This window comes from Danio aesculapii, chromosome 20 (assembly GCF_903798145.1).
Source record: "Danio aesculapii chromosome 20, fDanAes4.1, whole genome shotgun sequence".
Classification (NCBI taxonomy): domain Eukaryota; kingdom Metazoa; phylum Chordata; class Actinopteri; order Cypriniformes; family Danionidae; genus Danio; species Danio aesculapii.
Window position 1 is genome coordinate 48924679 of NC_079454.1, and position 25904 is coordinate 48950582.

General features: G+C 38.0%; 1 protein-coding gene across 2 annotated transcripts in view; it reads right to left on the reverse strand.

The window, feature by feature from the left end:
- Positions 1-25904, reverse strand: part of ipo13b (importin 13b) — a 119924-nt gene that overhangs the window by 58212 nt on the left and 35808 nt on the right. For both annotated transcript variants that reach the window (XM_056480801.1, XM_056480799.1), the window contains exons 4-5: positions 10482-10622; positions 5394-5535 (exon numbers count right to left, since the gene is read on the reverse strand). In XM_056480801.1, the coding sequence (XP_056336776.1) occupies positions 5394-5535; positions 10482-10622 (283 nt within the window). The remainder of the gene's footprint in view (positions 1-5393; positions 5536-10481; positions 10623-25904) is intronic.

The following is a 25904-nucleotide window of genomic DNA, read 5'->3' on the forward strand; positions in this document are numbered from 1 at the left end:
CTATACCGCTGAAAATGTAAATCACGTGACCCCAGAGATCAGTACACGTCAGAAAGTTTATCAAGGACGTACCGCTGGATCGTATCTCACTATAGATGCTAAACGTGATATTTAATTAATCTTGTCTCTATCTAACGACCCTTCAGTCTTTTGAGTCTATCAGGTAACGTGTCACAGCCTCAGTACACTGCTTCAATCTTTAGCTTTCACGCGTGTACTTAGTAATATTAGCGAAAACCTCAGATACTGTTGGTTGTTGGTTCAGATATTGTTTGTTGTTGGTTCAGATACTGTTGGTTGTTGGTTCTATGGTTGGTACTATGATCTTCACTATGATGTGAAGCTGCTTTGACACAATCTGCATTGTAAAAGCGCTATACAAATGAAGGTGAATTGAATTGGTTCAGATACTGTTGCTTGTTGGTTCAGATATTGTTGTTTGTTGGTTCAGATACTGTTGCTTGTTGGTTCAGATACTGTTGTTTGTTGGTTCAGATACTGTTGCTTGTTGGTTCAGATACTGTTGTTTGTTGGTTCAGATACTGTTGTTTGTTGGTTCAGATACTGTTGCTTGTTGGTTCAGATACTGTTGGTTGTTGGTTCAGATACTGTTGGTTGTTGGTTCAGATACTGTTGCTTGTTGGTTCAGATACTGTTGGTTGTTGGTTCAGATACTGTTGTTTGTTGGTTCAGATACTGTTGTTTGTTGGTTCAGATACTGTTGTTTGTTGGTTCAGATACTGTTGCTTGTTGGTTCAGATACTGTTGTTTGTTGGTTCAGATACTGTTCCTTGTTGGTTCAGATACTGTTGCTTGTTGGTTCAGATACTGTTGCTTGTTGGTTCAGATACTGTTGCTTGTTGGTTCAGATACTGTTGCTTGTTGGTTCAGATACTGTTGTTTGTTGGTTCAGATGCTGTTGCTTGTTGGTTCAGATGCTGTTGGTTGTTGGTTCAGATACTGTTGGTTGTTGGTTCAGATACTGTTGGTTGTTGGTTCAGATGCTGTTGGTTGTTGGTTCAGATGCTGTTGGTTGTTGGTTCAGATACTGTTGCTTGTTGGTTCAGATACTGTTGCTTGTTGGTTCAGATACTGTTGCTTGTTGGTTCAGATACTGTTGCTTGTTGGTTCAGATACTGTTGCTTGTTGGTTCAGATACTGTTGCTTGTTGGTTCAGATACTGTTGCTTGTTGGTTCAGATACTGTTGTTTGTTGGTTCAGATGCTGTTGCTTGTTGGTTCAGATGCTGTTGGTTGTTGGTTCAGATACTGTTGGTTGTTGGTTCAGATACTGTTGGTTGTTGGTTCAAATACTGTTGGTTGTGCACCTTTTTTACCAACCAAGTTTGTCAACGCCATTATAACGACACAGATCACTATGCCTATTCATGCCAGAAAAAGCGATTGACAGGTGGTAATTATGTGTGCAACTTCTCTTTATTTATTTATGATTTGGTTATGGGTAAAACAAAGACCATGCGGGTGGGGTAGTTGAAACTGTAGGCTACAAATAATTAATTAGTTAAGAATTAAATAATTATTCATAAATAATTAATTAACTGCCACCTATGACGACGATGCTATCGTCCATCATGACGTTTCACATTGGACATTGTACAATACCAAATTAGTCGACATCTCCCAATCTTTGAACGTAACTTCTATCATCCAATTTATTTATGACGGTTTTGTGCATATCGTATTCATTCATTTTCTTTTCAGCTTAGTCCCTTTATTTATCTGGGGTTGCCACAGTGGAATGAACCGCCAACTTATTCAGCATATGTTTTACGCAGCGGATGCCCTTCCAGCTGCAACCCATCACTGGGAAACATCCATACACACTCATAGACTATGGACAATTTAGCTTGCACAATTCACCTATACCGTCTTTGGACTTGAGGGGGAAACCAGAGCACCCGTAGGAAACCCACGTGAATGAGAGGCGAACTCCACACTGAAACTCCTACTGACCCAGCCAAATCAAACCAGCGACCTTCTTGCTGTGAGGCGACAGCACTACCTACTGCACCACCGCGTCACCTTGCATATAGAAGCAAAAATAAATATAAAACTAACTATAAATAAACTAACTTCACCTTTAAACATAAATGAAATATGTCTCTAACAGACTGATAACGTTCAAGGACAAAAGCGAAGGACATTTATGAATATTCAACACATGACACACACAGCGGTAAACACACAGCATGGGTGGAGGTTCAGATACTGTGTGAAGGACAGTTCAATGTCTAACAGAGACTCTCCTTCAATGCTGGAATCGCACACACACACACACAATATGAGATGTTGTTGAGTATTGCAATAACGATATTTCTTGCAATATAACGTTTTCTTTTCTTTAAATTATTCATTCATGTAATAATTATACATACTAACATAAACACATTGTTGTGAATTTCTGTAGTCTGGCTCACGGCACCAAAACTGTTGTGAGATTCTAAGAAGAGCCCAAAAACCAGGTAGAACTTTCTGATATCTTCAAAGCAAAATCCTTAGGAATTCAGCGTCGCTGTGGCGTCATCGAAAGAACTCTGAACTATTACAGCAGACACTCAGTTTGAATACATGTTTACAGACATTGATACATGTAGGTGGGGACAGTCTAAAACAAAGCATGCAAAGGAAGTGTTGCTGTCGGCAGGGTAAACTGCCTTTCCAGCCCCGATCTCATCAGCATACAAGTACCCATTCACGATACATTTTAGCATGAAAACAAAGTGCAAATGATGTTCTAGAGCAGGCATGGGCAAACTCGATCCTTGAGGGCCGGTGTCCCTGCAGACTTTTGCTCCAGCACTAATCAAACACACCTGAACACCCTAATTAGTGTCTTCAAGATCACTAGAAAGCTACAAGCAGGTGTGTTTGATTAGGGTTGGTGCAAAACTATGTAGGGACACCGGCCCTCCAGGATCGAGTTTGCCCATCCCTGTTCTAGAGACAGAACCCGTCCGACCAGTTGACCATTTGCTAGACAATTGCTGACAATAACTGACAATTTGCATTACTTTGGAGACAGTCAGGGCTCAGGAAACCAAGAGATTTTAAGGTCTGTCACACCCTAAAAACCAAAGTATATAACTTTTTAGTTATATATAGATTATTGCTAATTTGGAACTAAATTATATAAATGTATATTCCCACAACATCATTGATATTTATTCTCAATTTATGCTAAAAAATATGACAAGGTGCAATGTAGAGTTTAAAACGGATGTTCGGATTCTTATTGGCTGTCTAATCATTTTCTTCTCTCGTCTTGACTCACGTCGTTAGTATTTATATTCATTTCTCTGCTCGAGGCACTAGCATTGCTCTAGCTAATAGCTGAACAGCATCTACTGAGGCTGTGTGGGTACAAAAAAGCCCCATCTGATTGGTCTGATAAACAACCTATGCATACAATACATAAATCTTTGGCACTTAAAGAACCCCTACCATGCTAAATCAACGTTTGGATGCTGTTTGGACAGAAGTGTTCATGGGTATAGTGTGTCCACAGTCATATTGGGGTGATATAAACACAACAAGTCTCTTTTTTAAAATTTCCTGACGTTAAAAGAGGATCCAAATCCCAGCGATCTTGCAGCCCACCGCAACGTGACGGAACAGCGCGGTTTTCCCCGCCCACTGATAATGATTGACAGGTGCATATTAACATGTCTCAGTATTAACATGCATAAACATGTCCACAGGACAGGATTTGCAAAGAAACTGGGATAAAATAATCTGTTCCAACTCTCACTTCAAGAAGCAGTCAGTGCTACACGTTGTGTTTATTATAGCATTTTGGACTTTAGCTTTTGAGCTACGTAATTCATAACCGCTGTAATCCGCACAGCTCATAGTGTACACAACTATAAACAAGGACGCTTTAATCCTATAACAAGAGTCTCAGTTTGTGGACATCAAATCAAGTTTGTTTTGTACAGTAACTTAGCTACAATGACCTCTGTACAGCAGCATAATTGGTGGGCATCCTGTCACATCTGCCGACTTCTTAAACAAGTAGATTTTTTATGCGTGTGCGCCGTTTACATTAAAATTTGTGTGTGGCTCATTCATCTTACTGTGGTATTTTTGACTGTGGCTCTCTGTTTCATTGTGTCTGTCTTTTTGCTGTTTATCTTGACATCAGGCATTGGTTATCCTTCTCTGTAGCAAAATGACAGAGTGGGCGGGAAGAATCAGCTCATTTGCATTTAAAGGCACAGCAGCAAAAACTGATTTACGGTCAAATTCACTCTTTATTGTATTTACTGTCTGTTTTTTGTAATTTGATGCAAATGTGATATAATACATTAGAGCTGTGAACATACACTGGTCTCACGGTTCAGTTCGGATACAATTATCATGCCACTGATTCAATTTAATTCGAATTCTCTGTGCATCACGGTGCATTGACGATGCTTTCCATACATAATTTTATATTTTACTTCACAGCACAGCAATTCTTGTAACAAAATGTATAATTTTAATAATATTTATAATAATCATATTTGTAATACAATTTTCTCTTTTAATACAAGCAGTCAGATATATGAACTGTACCTTTAATTTTACCTGCTGAAAGAAAACACTCTGCATCAAACACAACTCAAGTACATGCACAGCACAACATGAGCCTTTATAGTAAATAAACAAACCTAAAATATGATCCTGCTTGCTTTTTAAGCATTGTCAAAAGAGAGTTGTTCAAAGCCTATGATTGGTCATGTGCTCAAAAGAAAAGGCTGCGATTGGCTCTAACGCCATGACGCTGTTCACCGATAAGTGACACTGATAAACTGATGCGGCGATCACAGCTGATCCACGATAGACGCGGTCAAGAAAACACGCTCTGCAGACATGCTAGTGGCTGGATCCACAAGTATCGCTATAACAGCCGAGAGGAGAGGAAACGTCACGCCAGCAGGTCAAAGGGGCCACAGTGTTTGTTTACTTTCATTTTCTCCATATCAGTGAGTTTTAATTACTCACGGTCTCCTTACTCGCCATATTATTCTACCACGACATAGCGCATGAGATAAATGACGTCAGTACATAATAACTGGAAAGGATCTATTACTGAACCAATACCAAATTGTCCGCGTCAGCATTGCGGTGCACTGAAGAAGCAATTAATTTTGACACCGCTATAATGCATACATAAATACACAGAAATGTTTAAACTTTTTTCTAAAAATCTAAATATTAAATACTTTCAAGGATTTAAATGTGTCATAACAGTCTTGTGAAAAGGGTCTTTATACTGTAGCTCTCAGTGATGTATTGAATTGACTCATTTTTGATATATAGTGCAGCCCTACATCATTTGTTCTCGTTCCAGAAGCGGTTTCTCTCAGATATTTGTGACAGTAGGACTCTCACCTGCAGTGTGTACCAGAAGGTGAGCGTGAGAGAGCTGGTGGTCTCGTTGACAGGGTAGTGTCCCGGGATGCCAGTGCAGAACATGATCATATTCACCAGTGCCAGGAAACTCTGCCAGTGTTCCACCTGCTCCAGGAGAGCTCTGATGGAAGAGGAAGAGGACAGATCTTCAGCAAAACAACACAACACTCGGCTCACCATACAAACCTACACTGATTTTATTCATTTATTTCAATATATTATTATATATTATTATATATTTAATCCCTGGTACTTAGTTTTTGGTAGCCTGAATATAAATTAAAGTGGCTCATGGGCTGACCCATGTTTAAATGAAAGGAGAAAATGTGATCTATTCTGTTGCCGACGTCAAATGTGCTGCATCTCTGTCTGTCAGTGTGCCAGAGCTCTGATGGAAAAAGCTGGAATTTCAGCAAAACTGCCTGTAGGTGTAACACGCCTGACCGAAATCAAGTTTGAGTCTGGAAGTGGGACGCGCCATGAGAAAATCATCTGCTCATTCGGCTCAAGAATATCCACAGAGACTAGCGGCTTTCAAAACGAAGATCTCACCATAATTATCAGATGCACGCACACACATAGAGCTCTATCATCCACTCTGCTCAATGAGACCCCAGGCACACCGCACATGTTTCTTTGCTAGTTTAAGCCTGGCACAGGTAATATTTTCACGTTTTGCTGCAAGTTGTTCAATTAAATCATTATTTAGTCTCCTCATTTCTGCTACATTTACAATAGAATCAGGTGGAGCTCTTCACTGCTAAAAATGTAACGACAACAAGTCAAAACAACAAATATTTTATGTCGCTTTAACTTATTTTTAACAAGTTAATCAGGTTTCAACGGAAAAATTTAAGTTATACAAAGTTTATCATTCACCCTGAGTAGGGCTGCACGATTCTGGATTCTAAGATCACGATTTTCTGACGATTCTGTAGATGTAAAATAAAGGTTAATATGAGTAGGCTTTATTATTGTTATCCTTAAGCATATGGTAAAACAACAATAACAATATGTGTAGGTCTACTGGGGTCCGTTCTTCGTACGTGGATTACTCCGTTAGCAGGATTTGGTTATTGACGATTTGACATGATCCAGGATCTTTTCGTTCATCAAAAATCATTCGAGACTTGTTGTCATATCAACAGTTCTGCTAGCTCAAACCTACTCGGAAGCAGGCTCATTTCATATAAACAGGATTAGATCGGGTCAGTTCAAGCAAAGATAATACTGAAAGTATGTACCGATTTCTGATATTTTCTTACAGTAGTAGTTATATACACTTGTGAGAATAGTAAATATATATTTTAAACTATATATAAAGTTAAAAAATATATATCAATAAAACCTTTGCAATCTGCACTCTGAAATACAAGTACAAAGACTGCCACCTGCTGGTTCAAAGAGAAAATTTATTGATATGGACTTTTTAGATACAAGTGCATGCAATCGTTTGCAAACGTATGATAATTTCCACAATAATAACTTTTTTTTTTTTTTTTTTTTTAAAGGAATAATACATTTATGCAGTCATGCACAAGTTTTGACAGCTAATATGATGGTGATTTAATGTTGCACAAAAGCTGCAGACATCTTAACCAACAAAAAAAAAAGAAACCGGCTACTATAATACTACTATGGCTACTATAATAAAGAAAATCTGCTCTAACTGTAAAACTAAATAAATTGCTAAATACTCCTGACACACGAAGTGTAAAGCCTGCAGCTCACAACAAATGTGAAAAGTTACTGCGTGTCGTATTTAACAAACCGTTTACAGCTTATGTAGTTTTGCTCACATGGATAATTGAATATTAATCAGATGATGTCATTGCTCTGCTGTGCCGTCAGCCAATCATTGCACTGCTGATCATGAATTCGACGATTGATAGATTTGTCCTTCACAACACACGCAGATATCTCAGATCAGTTTATCCTGAGATTTTAATCTGATTCGCGAACTTGTTTGAAGAACCAAATTAGCCAGAGATCAGCTATCAAGGTTAAAAGATCCAGGATCTGCCAAATCATCTTAGATCATTTAAGCGAGGTACGAAGAACGGACCCCTGTTGGTTAAAATGCTAAATTTTGAATAGACTTGGAATGGTGGACTTGCACAGACTTTACTGTGCAATAATGACCAGGACACAGTTAAAGTGATAACTTCAGACCACAACTATTCATAATTCTGAAGTTGAATTATTATGTTTGAGACATATGCTTGCAATCTGTCATTGACATCATTATTAGACCTTTTATTCACTGGTAAAATCAGACATTTGTCATTATCAGATTCCCTCCTGCATTATATGCAACATTATATAGGCTAGAGTAGTTATACTGACACTGTAAACATTTATTTTCATGCACAACTGTGTGTTGTCTATGAAAGAAAAAACAGATCAAATGCTTGTCGCAATCATAACTCTGAAATGCGGTATGATTATTTAAATGATGTGCTCGCTTTCGGTTTCATTTTCACAGCTAAGTGCTTTTCATACTTCCCGCGCGGCTCCCAAACGATCACTCTGTGCCACAAACTGAATGTTATTTACAACTTTCTAACCCGTTACTCACAGCATATGCAGATTCTGATCACTAAAGTAGATGTGCGAGTCTATTATTAAGTAGGACGCGCGCCCAACCTCTCTGTGATAACAGCTCACGGTCAGCAGCTCACGTCACGTGTGATTTCGCGGCCGCAAATACAGCATTACATGAAGACAGAAATGACATTTTTAGATGAATTATTCTTTATAAATACAGTATGTGCCTCTTTCAACCCCGTTTGGAGGTGTCTATGTCGCTGAGAAACTTATGTAAAACAATGTGAAGACTTGTGCAGCCGCCTTTGCTTCTCTCTCAAACTTGAAAATATGATTGGCAGAATCGTAGAAATGCTGGATTAAGATCGTCAAGGGAGTCGAATCGAGATCGCGATCTTTTTTCGATTAATCGTGCAGCTCTAACCCAGAGCAATAAGCAAGACGTGTATGGCGCGATGTGTTGCTATTTTTTAGGCCAGCACAACAGTAATTTTCACGTTTGCCACCACATTGTTTAAATAGCAAATCCATTTGTTTTGTGCCACTTTGTGGACTCATGGGTGTGCTTGTCTAGAAAGGAGGTGTGTTAAGGCGCATTGTTATTTCAGTTTATACATGACAGTTTGCATATGCATGTTTATATTATTATCAGTGTTATTTTCTATATGCATATTTACATTTGTTTTAATAAAAACAAGTTTAGATTTGTCCACCTGTCGAGTTTTGGAGATGTATGCGTCACCATATGGGGCATAAGAACAGGACGTGTGTTTGGATATAACTCCAAAATAAGTTTTTGACCACACTTCATTATTATTGTTGATTTATTCCTTTGCTGGAAAATAGAACTGAATTTAGAAAAAGTTTTGAAACAAATCTTTGTGCTTAACAAACTAAATTAATTGTGTAGGCTAATAGATGTCTGCAGTGGAGTGAGTTTCCACCGTTTCCTCACCCCACGAAAGTAAAGGAGTAAAGAGTAAAAGTAAAGAGAAAGTAAAGAGGTTGAATGGAGGAGGCTTGTTCTTTACCCTCGCGATGCAGATGCTCTGTTTAATAGTTTTCTCGCTAGTGAAGCGTTCAGTTTATCCACTCACAAAGGGTCCTATCATACACCATGCAATAAGTCGCAAGACGTGTTGCTATTTTCAGACCAACGCAACCTTAATTTTCCAATTTTCTGCCACGTTGTTTAATAGCAAATCCATATGCGCCATTTTGTGCACTCATGGGTGTTTTAGTCTAAAAAGAGGTGTGCTGAGGTGCATTGTTGGTGCGTTGCTATTTTGAGGAACTAATATAGACTGCACAATTGACCAGCGGAAAGCAGATCTAAAGTCCAGCGCAACAAACTAAATTAAATATGTAGGCTAACGGATGTCTGTGCGTACAACACCATTTCCTTATCCATCAATCCTTTTGCTGCAGAGCTGTTTACTGGTTTCTCGCTAGTGAAGCGTTCAGTTTATCCACTAAGTCTGCTATGTAAATAGCAAATGTGCCATGGCGCGACAACTGACTCTTAAAGGGAATAGGAGACAAGTCTCTGATTGTTTTATGCTCAAAACACACCAAGAACTCATGAAGAGAATAAGCACAACCCTGTTAGACCATGCGCCAAAGCGCACAGCATATTTTTTCGTCCTTAAAATAGCAAAAGTGAATTCGGATAAGCCCTTAATGCTTTTGCGCCCTGCGCATTGGACTTTGTGCCTAGATCATTAAAATAGAGGCTAAAGTCTGCATGCAAACATGTTTTGTTGTTTTTCCTACATATTTCACAACGAGGCATCATTCATTCATTCATTTATTCATTTTCCTTTAGCTTAGTCCCTTTTTTTATCAGGGGTCACCACAGCGGAATGAACCGCCAACTTATCCAGTATATGCTTTACACAGTGGAAGCCCCTCCAGCTACAACCCAATACTTGGACGTATCCATACACACTCATACACTACGGACAATTTAGTTTATCCAATTCACCTATAGCGCTTGTGTTTGAACTGTGGGGGAAACTGTAGCCCCTGGAGGAAACCTACGCCTACATGGGGAGAACATGCAAACTCCACACAGAAATGCCAACTGGCCCAGCCGGGACTCAAATCAGCGACCTTCTTGCTGCAACAGTGCTAACCACTGAGCCACCGTGCTGCCCCAATGACATTCATAGTTGAATAAAATAACACCAGTAACACTATGTAAGTCAATAGATACTGGTCTTGTGCTCAACAAAAGAAAGAAACCTCAAAACAGGTCTGAAATAAGTGGAGAATGAGTAAATGATGACAGAATTTTCATTTTAGGGTGAACTGTCTCTTTAAGCAATCCTTTCTGGGCTAAGACGCTTAATTCCTTTTATTTTAAATATATTAATAAATTATAAATACATAAATATATTGTTTTATAATATGTAGTTTATAATTAATAAGACTTAAGTGACAACATTATATACAATACAAAAAAAAATCTTGTTACCTACACATAGCATTTTCATCATCAGATGTGTGTGTGTTTTTTACCTTGAGTGATTTTCTCCCAGAGAGACGGCGATTCGACAGATGCCGTGCGATGTCTCCATGTCTCCATTCTGAACGGCGTCTCGTAACTGTTCCTGCAGCTGAAGCACCTGCGGCACCAACTTCAGGAGTGTGTTCACATACCTAAAACACACACACATACGTACAAATGGTGTTTACAATGTTTGGTTTGAAATGAACATAAATACAAAGTTCTTGCTCTGCCATCATAATCAAAGCAGCAGCAGCAGCGTAGCAGATTTATTCCGCCAAGATCAAACACATCAACATTGCCATGTACAACTGAAGTCAAAATTATTCCTGTGATTTTTTTTCTTTCTTCTTTTTAAATATTTCCCAAATGATGTTTAACAGAGCAAGGAATTTTTCACAGTATTTCCGATAATATTTTAACTCGTTTACAATTAATGAACTGTTTAAATAATTTTTTTTGGTATGTTTTTGCCCTCATAGATCACTGGTAAGTTTTGTACAGTGGATATGCTCACATTTTACAAGTGAGAGACTTTTGAATGTAGGGTACACTACTTGATTTTAAAATATTTGAAGTAAACACACACTACCTACTATCTATGATTATTTATCCCAACTGAAATTAAAGCACACATTGCCTAAAACCTTCGTCATTGCTACCAAACCGACCTATCACAAAGCTTGCACTGTATTGCACTGACACCTATTACAAGTATTACTTCTATTTTGGTATATTTTTTGGCTAATGTGGCATTAGTGTTCTGTGAAAAATCTTGCATCAAGCTCGCTTTCCTTTATTCGCCTACAGCTGTTCAATCATTCCCAAATCAACTTCTGTCATGTTCCTCCGTCCTGAGCTTCTGGAACAATCTGTCCTCTCGCTCTATACATCACTCTCTCTCTCTCTCTCTCTCTCTCTCATCCTCAATTCAGTGTCAAGTGCAGGAAAGGACACACGAGTGCAAATGTTAATGATGTATGGACAAAGAGAAAGTCTGAACGCCGGCTCATTACTGGCTCGGTGCTCCACAGACGATCACAGCTCAGTGGCTTTAAAAGTGCCCTATTAAAACAAATGACACAAAGGGAAATCTGCAGCATCAAACCCTGAAATAAATCCACGAGGCTTTAATGAGATCTTTTTATTCTGAAGCTAAAACTCTAATATTAAAATACTGGATGATACAAATCAATAAGCAATCTGAGACAAAGACTATAGAATACATAGAAGACGTGTCACTCATATCGTTTTGAATGGGGAAAAGTGTAACGGTCAATATGGCGAATAAAGCCCCGTCTTCGAGTACATGAGCCAATCATCCATCGCTATAGATTGACGATACTCTGGGAGAGGGGCTCAAACCAGACGTGAGTTTCTGCAGATTTTGTGTGATTCGGCCATTAAGAAATGAAACTAAAGAGATTTGTTGTTTAATTTTATTGGTGATTCCTAATATGAAATTTAATGGTAAGCAGTTTTGGAGAATTTGAGGTCTCCTTAATCAAACAGAATGCACGAGCATACTGCTCAAGAGGCGTTCCAAAGGTGGCCGCCGGATGAAATGACTTGTCTTAAAGCAGGGGTCTCAAACTCAGTTTTGTGGGGGGGTATATCAGTGACTGACAATTCACAGGAGGGCCGTTTTAACATTCAAACTTAAGGAAAGTGGAACACTGAGGGTACGGTACGGTTCGGTTTGGTACGCTTTTATAGCCGTTTCCACTGTCAAAAAGCGTACCGAACCGTACCGTACCACTTTTTCAGCACCCTTTCGAAAGGGTACCAAACACGAGAAAGGGTACCAAAAGACGGAGCTAGACGCGCAGCTGAACGCTATTGGTTTACAGAGATACGTCATTCGCTTACGCAACAAGCCAGAATGAAAACAAAAAACCCGCCATGTTTAAAATACACAGCCGAGAGATTACAGCGGAATTATTTATACATATAATAACGAGCCATGGTCGATCTGGGCTCAAACAAACCTTGTCGTCGTCTTGACAAACAGCCACAAAGCCATGGAGTAGAGCAGATTTACCCTGTGCCGCGTAGTTTTTTAACGAGCCAGTCTGAGGCGCGAGCGGTTTTGCTTTCTTGCTTGTGTTCGCCGCGCGTCTATATCTGAAATAACAAACTTCTTGAGCTGATGATAATAACCTGCGCTTGATTATTGACGTGCTTTTGAAACCCGATCCTGTCAGACACTGACAAACGCGAGAGTGAAGCGTGAAGAAACAAAGGAGAAGCCGGAAAAAAAGGAGCACATTATTTTTTCAGCAAACGTGATGCCTTGTTTAACTATTATTATTATCACCTTTTGGACTAATATGAACTCAGAATGATGGAATTACTCTCTAACAGAGGCTACATGTGCTGCTGAAGATTACAGACAAAGATGAGAGGTTTTCACTGACTGTAGGCTATATATTGTGTTGTTTTGAACCTAAATACTGACGAAATGTCTGCTATATGTAGTTCTTCTGTAGTTGGTAACATATCGGTGACTGTAGGGGGCTGTATGTGTTTATATATGTTCATTTATTTAGTTATTTAATATAATTACAGATGTTACAGTAGGCTGTTTCGCACTGTCTTTGATCTGCAGTTATAATCAACTCATGTTCATTGAAAGGTTAGTAATAAACATTTCTACACCAGTATTTATGTGTATGAAGCATCTGTTTTGTGAGAAGAGCTTCTCAGATGATATGTAAGTGACCCTTACAGCTTTATTGTAGACATTTCCTCCAGCGAGAATGACGTCGACTGAAACTTTGTCATACACCACGCCCACCAAAAGGGTGCCCTTGTTAGTGGAAACGCAAGCTTGACAAAGATGACCCGTACCAAACCGAACCGAACCGTACCGTACCAGTCAGTGGAAACGAGCCATAACAGAGCTTCAATAAAACATTCAAGCCTCCCAGTTATTGACTTTTACTAAATTATTTACAATTCCCAGATATTAAAAAAATGTTAAGATAAAAATGGATTAAAAATTGGGACATTTATACGTGTAAGCGCCAGCGTGGGTCAAATTTACTCACTATAAAAAATGCTTGTATTCATGCACTGCTTATGTTTGAAATTACTCGCCAATGACTTTTTCAATTTCACTCTCTGAATTAGTGGTTATAATAAATTAATTAAGTCACAATGACTAAAAGAAGGTGATTTGTAGAGCTATTAAAAAACAAAATGCAATGAATGATGGAGAGTCTGGAGAAATAAGTGGAGTAACAAATGTAGACATTTTAACCTACTCATAACCTGAAATCCTGAAATCATCTTGTTATCCTGAAATAATTATTAGACACTTTTTGCTAACAGTGGCAAAAGAAACAGTGAAATAGTATGTTTGTTTGTTTTTAGCAATTTCTAAACAAAATTTGTGCTGGGTAAAATTTCCCTGCACTGGCAATTTTAGGCATACAGCGACTTCCGGCGGTTCTAGTCTTAAACTGCTATAAAAATATTACAATTTAATAATAGGCGTAATAGTAATAATAATAATAATGTCCCAATCAGTGGTTGCTTGAACAAAAGTTTAACAGAGCGTAACACAGCAGAAAAGAGATTGGGTAATGTTGGAGCCATTTATAGGTTGCAATTTTCTTTCACGCCACTAGAGGCTGTCAATGGTATTTATGCTCTCCTCACGTAGAGCTGAGGGGTAGAAGAAGGTCAAACAAACTTTTTGAACGTCATGGCTGTGAGAACGGGTTTATATTTGTTTTGATGTTTACTTTTTTAATTTTGACAAAACGGGCAATAAATGGATTGGAATATCCAACTTTATTTGCAAAGGTATGGACGTTTCACTTTATTATTGACCCGTTCAAGCAACAAACGCGTCAGAACCAACGACCAAAATATACGCATCTACAGGTAACTTTTTTTGACTTTACTGTCAATTGTTCTTCTCAATATCTTTCTTTTTTGTAAAACTACAACAAAGAAGAGAAAAGTATGTGCATATTCACATTTACATTAACATGTTCAATTCAGCCAGCAGTAAAGCTTTACTAATGCACATATTTATACAAATCTTAATGTGCATATTAGGAAAATCTTCATCCTAAAGATCGTACACACCGAGGCTTTTCGTTTGCGTTTATCGTCAGTGTTTTGAAACGTTTTTCCTGGTTTCAAACCCAAGCGATTTTCACTGGCGTTAAGCAGAAGAGTATGCAAAATCACTCCTTGACGTTAGATGGCGCTACACAACTTGTAACACCCGCTTGTAACACAGAAGAAGAAGACAGGAAGTTGATGCGCTGGTTGTTAAAAGTTACTGGCGATTCGAACAAGGATGGATGGTTTAAGTAAATGAAGAAATCATTATTGTTCACCAGTGCAATAAGCAGCTCCACGTTTATATCGTCTCTGGGCATCTTCTTCAATGTGCGCTCACATTGACAGTTTTGCACTTGAGCGCCTCCAAGTGCAGTTTACTGTAACTTCAGCAGCTCCATGCACGTGAACAAAAGTGCCAATCTGATTGGTGGAGAAGGTTTTGAAGCGTCGCGTAAAAAAATTGACGTTTGCGGATTGTCGTGCACGATCACATTGCTGCCCTGTTTTAAACCAGAAGTGCAATACCTTGTTTAACCACTGGGTGTCAAACTTAGATACTGCACCTTTAATGTAGGGGACTTTGTCAGACCTTAACATGGACTTTGTCAGTACACTGTTCATATGGACCAGTTTCTTCTTCCTCTGGATTACAACCTGTAAGTTTGATTAAAATGGTTGCCTCTTTTCTGTAGTTTGCCAAATATGTGTTTAATTGTGTTTAAATGCATCTCTCAGGTCAATTTAATATGGGGCTATTCACATATGGCATCTATACTACATTGAAAATGTGATGTGTGCCCCTTCCTTTACCGATTGAAATACATTAGAATGCATTTTTTTATAATGCATGATATGGGTTCTTTAATGTTAACAGATGACAGATAGGAGGTGACGTAAACAGCCAGGGCAAAAAATTGAATATGGCTAAACAATCAGATCTTTGCATTAAGACTTGCAGTGCAAATGCAGCCTATGTGTGATCACATGATTAAACAGGACCAAATGCTTTAAGAGCGAGATGATAGTTCTTCAGAGATTGCGATGTAACATGATTATGATCAATTATAGATGTTTCCCAGTTCAGTAGATCTCGTTTTTCATGGTTTAAATGGGTTTCTGCAGTATTTAAGGGGGAGAAGGTCTCCCAAGCGCACATTAAACCACATAAAAGAATCTCATGTTTTTTTAAAGGTCATATATCATGGAAAACACCATTTTTTTCTTCCGCTTTTTTTAAAAATAAGACATTGATGCACCATGTAAGACCAAGAGTGGGTCCAAAATCCTGCATCAAGCTCGCTTTCCTTTATTCGCCTACAGCTGTTCAATCATTCCCAAATCAACTTCTGTCATGTTCCTCCGTCCTGAGCTTCTGGAACAATCTGTCCTCTCGCTCTATACATCACTCTCTCTCTCTCTCTCTCTCTCTCTCATCCTCAATTCAGTGTCAAGTGCAGGAAAGGACACACGAGTGCAAATGTTAATGATGTATGGACAAAGAGAAAGTCTGAACGCCGGCTCATTACTGGCTCGGTGCTCCACAGACGATCACAGCTCAGTGGCTTTAAAAGTGCCCTATTAAAACAAATGACACAAAGGGAAATCTGCAGCATCAAACCCTGAAATAAATCCACGAGGCTTTAATGAGATCTTTTTATTCTGAAGCTAAAACTCTAATATTAAAATACTGGATGATACAAATCAATAAGCAATCTGAGACAAAGACTATAGAATACATAGAAGACGTGTCACTCATATCGTTTTGAATGGGGAAAAGTGTAACGGTCAATATGGCGAATAAAGCCCCGTCTTCGAGTACATGAGCCAATCATCCATCGCTATAGATTGACGATACTCTGGGAGAGGGGCTCAAACCAGACGTGAGTTTCTGCAGATTTTGTGTGATTCGGCCATTAAGAAATGAAACTAAAGAGATTTGTTGTTTAATTTTATTGGTGATTCCTAATATGAAATTTAATGGTAAGCAGTTTTGGAGAATTTGAGGTCTCCTTAATCAAACAGAATGCACGAGCATACTGCTCAAGAGGCGTTCCAAAGGTGGCCGCCGGATGAAATGACTTGTCTTAAAGCAGGGGTCTCAAACTCAGTTTTGTGGGGGGGTATATCAGTGACTGACAATTCACAGGAGGGCCGTTTTAACATTCAAACTTAAGGAAAGTGGAACACTGAGGGTACGGTACGGTTCGGTTTGGTACGCTTTTATAGCCGTTTCCACTGTCAAAAAGCGTACCGAACCGTACCGTACCACTTTTTCAGCACCCTTTCGAAAGGGTACCAAACACGAGAAAGGGTACCAAAAGACGGAGCTAGACGCGCAGCTGAACGCTATTGGTTTACAGAGATACGTCATTCGCTTACGCAACAAGCCAGAATGAAAACAAAAAACCCGCCATGTTTAAAATACACAGCCGAGAGATTACAGCGGAATTATTTATACATATAATAACGAGCCATGGTCGATCTGGGCTCAAACAAACCTTGTCGTCGTCTTGACAAACAGCCACAAAGCCATGGAGTAGAGCAGATTTACCCTGTGCCGCGTAGTTTTTTAACGAGCCAGTCTGAGGCGCGAGCGGTTTTGCTTTCTTGCTTGTGTTCGCCGCGCGTCTATATCTGAAATAACAAACTTCTTGAGCTGATGATAATAACCTGCGCTTGATTATTGACGTGCTTTTGAAACCCGATCCTGTCAGACACTGACAAACGCGAGAGTGAAGCGTGAAGAAACAAAGGAGAAGCCGGAAAAAAAGGAGCACATTATTTTTTCAGCAAACGTGATGCCTTGTTTAACTATTATTATTATCACCTTTTGGACTAATATGAACTCAGAATGATGGAATTACTCTCTAACAGAGGCTACATGTGCTGCTGAAGATTACAGACAAAGATGAGAGGTTTTCACTGACTGTAGGCTATATATTGTGTTGTTTTGAACCTAAATACTGACGAAATGTCTGCTATATGTAGTTCTTCTGTAGTTGGTAACATATCGGTGACTGTAGGGGGCTGTATGTGTTTATATATGTTCATTTATTTAGTTATTTAATATAATTACAGATGTTACAGTAGGCTGTTTCGCACTGTCTTTGATCTGCAGTTATAATCAACTCATGTTCATTGAAAGGTTAGTAATAAACATTTCTACACCAGTATTTATGTGTATGAAGCATCTGTTTTGTGAGAAGAGCTTCTCAGATGATATGTAAGTGACCCTTACAGCTTTATTGTAGACATTTCCTCCAGCGAGAATGACGTCGACTGAAACTTTGTCATACACCACGCCCACCAAAAGGGTGCCCTTGTTAGTGGAAACGCAAGCTTGACAAAGATGACCCGTACCAAACCGAACCGAACCGTACCGTACCAGTCAGTGGAAACGAGCCATAACAGAGCTTCAATAAAACATTCAAGCCTCCCAGTTATTGACTTTTACTAAATTATTTACAATTCCCAGATATTAAAAAAATGTTAAGATAAAAATGGATTAAAAATTGGGACATTTATACGTGTAAGCGCCAGCGTGGGTCAAATTTACTCACTATAAAAAATGCTTGTATTCATGCACTGCTTATGTTTGAAATTACTCGCCAATGACTTTTTCAATTTCACTCTCTGAATTAGTGGTTATAATAAATTAATTAAGTCACAATGACTAAAAGAAGGTGATTTGTAGAGCTATTAAAAAACAAAATGCAATGAATGATGGAGAGTCTGGAGAAATAAGTGGAGTAACAAATGTAGACATTTTAACCTACTCATAACCTGAAATCCTGAAATCATCTTGTTATCCTGAAATAATTATTAGACACTTTTTGCTAACAGTGGCAAAAGAAACAGTGAAATAGTATGTTTGTTTGTTTTTAGCAATTTCTAAACAAAATTTGTGCTGGGTAAAATTTCCCTGCACTGGCAATTTTAGGCATACAGCGACTTCCGGCGGTTCTAGTCTTAAACTGCTATAAAAATATTACAATTTAATAATAGGCGTAATAGTAATAATAATAATAATGTCCCAATCAGTGGTTGCTTGAACAAAAGTTTAACAGAGCGTAACACAGCAGAAAAGAGATTGGGTAATGTTGGAGCCATTTATAGGTTGCAATTTTCTTTCACGCCACTAGAGGCTGTCAATGGTATTTATGCTCTCCTCACGTAGAGCTGAGGGGTAGAAGAAGGTCAAACAAACTTTTTGAACGTCATGGCTGTGAGAACGGGTTTATATTTGTTTTGATGTTTACTTTTTTAATTTTGACAAAACGGGCAATAAATGGATTGGAATATCCAACTTTATTTGCAAAGGTATGGACGTTTCACTTTATTATTGACCCGTTCAAGCAACAAACGCGTCAGAACCAACGACCAAAATATACGCATCTACAGGTAACTTTTTTTGACTTTACTGTCAATTGTTCTTCTCAATATCTTTCTTTTTTGTAAAACTACAACAAAGAAGAGAAAAGTATGTGCATATTCACATTTACATTAACATGTTCAATTCAGCCAGCAGTAAAGCTTTACTAATGCACATATTTATACAAATCTTAATGTGCATATTAGGAAAATCTTCATCCTAAAGATCGTACACACCGAGGCTTTTCGTTTGCGTTTATCGTCAGTGTTTTGAAACGTTTTTCCTGGTTTCAAACCCAAGCGATTTTCACTGGCGTTAAGCAGAAGAGTATGCAAAATCACTCCTTGACGTTAGATGGCGCTACACAACTTGTAACACCCGCTTGTAACACAGAAGAAGAAGACAGGAAGTTGATGCGCTGGTTGTTAAAAGTTACTGGCGATTCGAACAAGGATGGATGGTTTAAGTAAATGAAGAAATCATTATTGTTCACCAGTGCAATAAGCAGCTCCACGTTTATATCGTCTCTGGGCATCTTCTTCAATGTGCGCTCACATTGACAGTTTTGCACTTGAGCGCCTCCAAGTGCAGTTTACTGTAACTTCAGCAGCTCCATGCACGTGAACAAAAGTGCCAATCTGATTGGTGGAGAAGGTTTTGAAGCGTCGCGTAAAAAAATTGACGTTTGCGGATTGTCGTGCACGATCACATTGCTGCCCTGTTTTAAACCAGAAGTGCAATACCTTGTTTAACCACTGGGTGTCAAACTTAGATACTGCACCTTTAATGTAGGGGACTTTGTCAGACCTTAACATGGACTTTGTCAGTACACTGTTCATATGGACCAGTTTCTTCTTCCTCTGGATTACAACCTGTAAGTTTGATTAAAATGGTTGCCTCTTTTCTGTAGTTTGCCAAATATGTGTTTAATTGTGTTTAAATGCATCTCTCAGGTCAATTTAATATGGGGCTATTCACATATGGCATCTATACTACATTGAAAATGTGATGTGTGCCCCTTCCTTTACCGATTGAAATACATTAGAATGCATTTTTTTATAATGCATGATATGGGTTCTTTAATGTTAACAGATGACAGATAGGAGGTGACGTAAACAGCCAGGGCAAAAAATTGAATATGGCTAAACAATCAGATCTTTGCATTAAGACTTGCAGTGCAAATGCAGCCTATGTGTGATCACATGATTAAACAGGACCAAATGCTTTAAGAGCGAGATGATAGTTCTTCAGAGATTGCGATGTAACATGATTATGATCAATTATAGATGTTTCCCAGTTCAGTAGATCTCGTTTTTCATGGTTTAAATGGGTTTCTGCAGTATTTAAGGGGGAGAAGGTCTCCCAAGCGCACATTAAACCACATAAAAGAATCTCATGTTTTTTTAAAGGTCATATATCATGGAAAACACCATTTTTTTCTTCCGCTTTTTTTAAAAATAAGACATTGATGCACCATGTAAGACCAAGAGTGGGTCCAAAATCCAAACTGGCAGCATTTAAAAGGCACTGCAGTCTGTTCCAAGCGGCAGGGAGCAACCTTATGCTAAACTAGATTCGGTCCAAATTTTAATGCATTACTATATGGATCCTTCACAGATGATGTAACCGCATGATGATGGAGGACTCAACATTTGACTGAATGCTGAAAGTATCGATTATGCTTTATATAAACATACCCTTGCTAAAGTTTATTGGAATCAATGAGTCGAGTCAATGTCCACTCTCCATTAATGTATTATTAAATATTAAATGTCTTCTGGTCGACATTTTGTAGCATTAAATGAAGGAAAAGTCGGTTCAGCAAAAGTGATGAACAAGATATTTTCTGGGAAAGAAATTAAGGGGAGAAAAAAAAATGATTTTTTATTACACTATTATTCAAGAGTTGGAAAACCTGATGTTATTCTGCAATGATGAATTAAACTGTAAAATATGTATACAGTTAAAGTCAGAATTATTAGCCCCCCTAAATAATTAGCCCCCCTATTTATTCCCCCCCCATTTCTGTTTTTAACGGAGAGAAGATTTTTCTAAACACATTTCTAATCATAATAGTTTTAATAACTCATTTCTAATAACTGATTTATTTTATTTTTACCATGATGACAGTAAATAATATTTGACTATATATTTTTCAGGATAGCTTAAAGTGACGTTTAAAGGCTTAACTAGGATAATTAGGTTAACTAGGCAGGTTAGGGTAATTAGGCAAGTTATTGTATAACGATGGTTTGTTCTGTAGACTATCGAAAAAATATAAAGCTTAAAGGGGCTAATATTTGATCTTAAAATGGTTTATAAAAAATTAAAAACTCCAGCCGAAATAAAGCAAATAAGACTTTCTCCAGAAGAAAAAATATTATCAGACATACTGTGAAAATTTCCTTGCTCTGTTAATCACCATTTAGGAAATATTTTAAAAAGAAAAACAAAAATCAAAGGGGGGCTAATAATTCTGACATATCAACAAATGATTATAGCCCAAACACATCGATTATAGTAACTTTTTCATTGATCGAATCTTAAAGTGTGTGCTGTGTGACCTTGTCTTTCCTGGATTAATTGATCTAATGGACTGGTGAGGTTGTGGCTCTGGTGACTGCATTTATTTATGAGTTCTGGTTTTAAAACGCTTTACTAGACCAGGATCTAAATAAATAAATAATCACATTAATGTCAGCTCCGTCAAGGTCAAGAAGAGCTTTCAACACCATCAGGAAAATGCATGCAGTCTCTCTATGCTAGTCACCTGTTAGTGTAAGCATGGTAAAAGATACAGCCATATTAAATCATATACAGCTGAAGTGAAAAGTATTTGCCCTCCAGTGAATTTCTTTTCAATATTTCCCAAATGATGTTTAACAGAGCAAGGAAATTTTCACAGTATTTCCTATAATATTTTTTCTTCTGGAGAAAGTCTTATTTGTTTTATTTCGGCTAGAATAAAAGCAGTTTTTAATTTTTAATAAACCATTTTAAGAACAATATTATTAGCCCCTTTAGCAATATTTTTTCAGGTGTCTACAGAACAAACCATCAGTATCAGGGTTTCTGCAGATATCATAATGTCAAATTTAAGACCTTTTTAAGACCATTAAGTATTAAATTTAAGACCTATATCACAATATCAAAAACATGCATACACATAAAGAGAAAATCCAAAAATCACAAAATTAGTGGTAAAATACACGTATTCAAATTGAACAGTACTGAAGACAGGTTAGATGAACTAATGAACTACAGAAAAAACAAACAAACAAACAAACTAACATTTTAAGGCTGATTTATACTTTCGCCTGGCGCCGCATCGCGCACCTCACGAAACGGACGAGGTTTTTATACTTGATGCGTTCGCCACTGAGATATTCATTTAACTGACAGGGGGTGAAAAGAAACAGACAATAAAATCAGAAGGATAAACAGAGAAGTAGAAAGTTTCCAGAACTACGTCATATCATTAATATCATTGAAGATTTTTAAACTAATTTTTTTTAATTATTTTTATAATTTATTATAAAGATTTTTATAACCATTCAACATTTTTTAAATCAAACCTTGATTCCCCACTTGCTTTTGTTCATATCTCGGACAGCTCTACCTATGAAAGTTAAATATTAATGGCAACAAAAAAGTACACTTACTTAAAAATACTGACTTTTTTTAGATTTAGCCCGCTCCACAATTCACACATTACTGTCTGGCTAGTTTCTGTGCTCTACTTATAAGCTAAAAAGGCAATAATGGTCCAATATTCATGGCCATTTTCACCAATAAAGCCTAGAAATTGGGCATCAGTATATTGTAAACTGATAGGTTCAAACATTCTTTTCCAGTTTTCAAAGACATATGTTTGTTCCTTAATTATAGTTTTGTAACTATTAAATTGTTTTAAATTCATAATTGTAACATATACCTCAGTGTAAAACCTATGACTGGTGGAAAAACAGATTCTGTAATATTAAAACCACCTGGGTCTCCACTTTTGCCATGTTTTAACAAACTTATCCCTCAGATTTTTCCAGAAACGTTCCACCTTTTCCACGGCTGTTGCAATTTCTAGCCAAAAATTATTGGTCATCTGGTTCTCCCTATGATCACGCATGGACGGATCATAAAGATGTGTGTACAGTCATACCCGTTTCAGAGAAAATCTCTTCAAAGTGTTTCATATTCACCTCAATTGTGGCGCAACTATTCACTCGAGTCTCAAAATATTTCATGCGCTCTGCCAGCCGAAATCATGTTGCGTCCACCCAAAGCGAACCTCAGCAAACACAGCGATGATGTCACATTCACCGCGCGCACTGGGTTCAATAACAGAAAGCTGATTGGCTATTGTATATTGGTCTTATTTGTAGTTGTAATACCACAAATTACATTTGGATTAGTGAAATAAAGAACTACAACACCACGAAAACAAAGCATTAAATGAGCATTAGATGTAGCGTTACATGGACATTGGAAAAATAAGACCTGTGCATAATTATTTAGGACCTAGAACGGCAAATTTAAGACTTTTTAAGGCCTAAAATTACAATTTTTAAATTTTAGACTTTTTAAGACTTTAAGACCCCGCGGAAACCCTCTGTATACAATGATTATTACTTGACTTGTTAACCTACTCAATCTAGTTAAGCCTTTAAATGTCACTTTAAGCTGTATAGAAGTGTCTTGAAGAATATCTAGTCAAATATTATTTACGGTCATCATGACAAAGATAAAATAAATCAGTTATTAAAACTATTATGTTTAGAAATGTGTTGGGAAAAAATCTTCTTTCCATTAAACAGAACTTGGGGGACAAAAATATACGAGGGGGGGGGGTAATGATTCTGACTGTATTTATTATACTATCATTTCTGTGCATCCTCATTTACATTGTCTCTCAGAATGACAAATTTGAGTGAATCCACTGATCAGAGCACAGATTTATGGCGTCAACTTAAACGCTCCTGTGTGCAGTGTTTTTATGGCCGCGGACGCTCCTCTGCCTCTCTGTGTAATTACCCTCAAACACCAGGAGACAGATGAAATGGGTTGCCTGGCAACAGAATGCATTTGGTCCAATGGCATCCTCCCGAGAGGCTTGATTGTAATGCGTTTAAACAGTGAGAGGAGCTGATAGAGACACAAAGCCGGAAAGAAAAGGACAGAGGTGAAAAGAACTCAAATCAATGGAGAATCATTGACGCACTGAAAAAACTAAACATTTATTTGGATTTTACTAATTTAAGCTTTTTTTTTTATAAGTTGTTGCAAAAAATTCATTTAGGCTGAATTCATTATTATGTTTGTTTAAATTCAGCCCATATACAAATGGAGTCAGAATTATTGAGAAGGGTATAAACGGAGGTCGGAGCCAGCTCTAAATGGGTGGGCCTTGAGCTCCAAGTAGGCTGTACAAACCTGGAGTTTTTATTTATTTAATGTCTTGTACATGAGCCCAATATTGTGCTTTATGAATGTCTACACCTACCCCAACCCTAATCCCAACCTCACAGTAACCTGATGTGTTTTATTAAAGCGTCACGAAACACCAAACACGTTTTTTGAGATGTTGACGGTCATATATGTGTCGCACACTGCTAAAAACACTATTAGGACACATATATTTCACAAAAAAGAGAAAATTGGTTGTTTTATATTGTTTCAAGCAAATTCGTTCTTCCGGTTTGAAACAAATTTTGGAAGCTGCGTCACACCAATTAGATCCTTGCGTGTTTTCCAGTGAGGAGAGTGGATGTCTCTACCTGCGAGTACATTGTGACGTCTCTGAGCGTGCAGCATTAATTCAAGAGAAAGACTTGGTTCAAACCAATCAGCGTACTCTATTGTGAATGAGGTGTAACTTCATTAATATGCTTGATAACTTCGAAGAAAGTTTTTACCTGTTACAGTGTTCCGACGGCAGAGAGACGCCATGTTGTGTAGCCAAAACAAGTGGAAGAACAAGAATTGGGAGACATGGGTCATCAGTGTTTTGTTTTTAAATGTGCTGCAACGAAGGTTTTGTTTTCATTTCCCCGCTATGAGCGCAGCAAGTTTTACATAACTTGCGAATGTGCGCGTCCGGTGTGTGTTACTACCAACTGTTATGAGTGCGGCGCATCCGGTGTGTGACCCCCTTAAGGATGGAGTCTGCTAGTTTTGTGGATCAGTGACTGCAGAAAAAAGAACATCACGCCGGATGCCAACATCAGAATCAGAATCAGAAAGAGCTTTATTGCCAGGTATGTTCACACATACGAGGAATTTGTTTTCGTGACAGAGCTTCTACAGTGCAACAGAATTACAGAGACAGGACAAAAAACAGATAATATATATATTTAAAAACAAAAATAGAAGTAGTGAGTGCAAATATACAGATTGACAAGTGTATGTACATGTTTATTACTATATACAACGTTATATGTGCAGCTGTTATGTGCAAATTGGCATGTAAAGTGTGTTGTTAAATAAGTGTATATGTGTATAAAAGTGTATGGCAAGTAGTGATGTTGGTTCCACAATTATTATCATCAAGTGTTCATGAGATGGATTGCCTGAGGGAAGAAACTGTTTCTGTGTCGGGCTGTTGTGGTGCGCAGTGCTCTGTAGCGTCGACCAGAAGGTAAAAGTTCAAAGAGGCAGTGTGCTGGGTGTGAGGGGTCCAGAGTGATTTTGGCAGCCCTTCTGCTCGCTCTGGATAAGTACAGTTCTTGGGGAGTAAGAAGGGTTGTACCAGTGATTCGCTCAGCAGTCCGAACTATTCAAACATTATCCACACAACATGCTGCTCCTTCCTCTAATAGCAAACGGCAGGCGAATCCTGTGTTGCAGTGTAGGTTATTGTATCAAAAATCAGAAAAATGACAGGAACAAACACAGCACTAGGTTGGCTATATAACTTTAACCCTTTATTCCCCTCATCCGAATCTCCATCTATCAGCGATCGTCATCTTCGCATTATGATCAGTCCCGT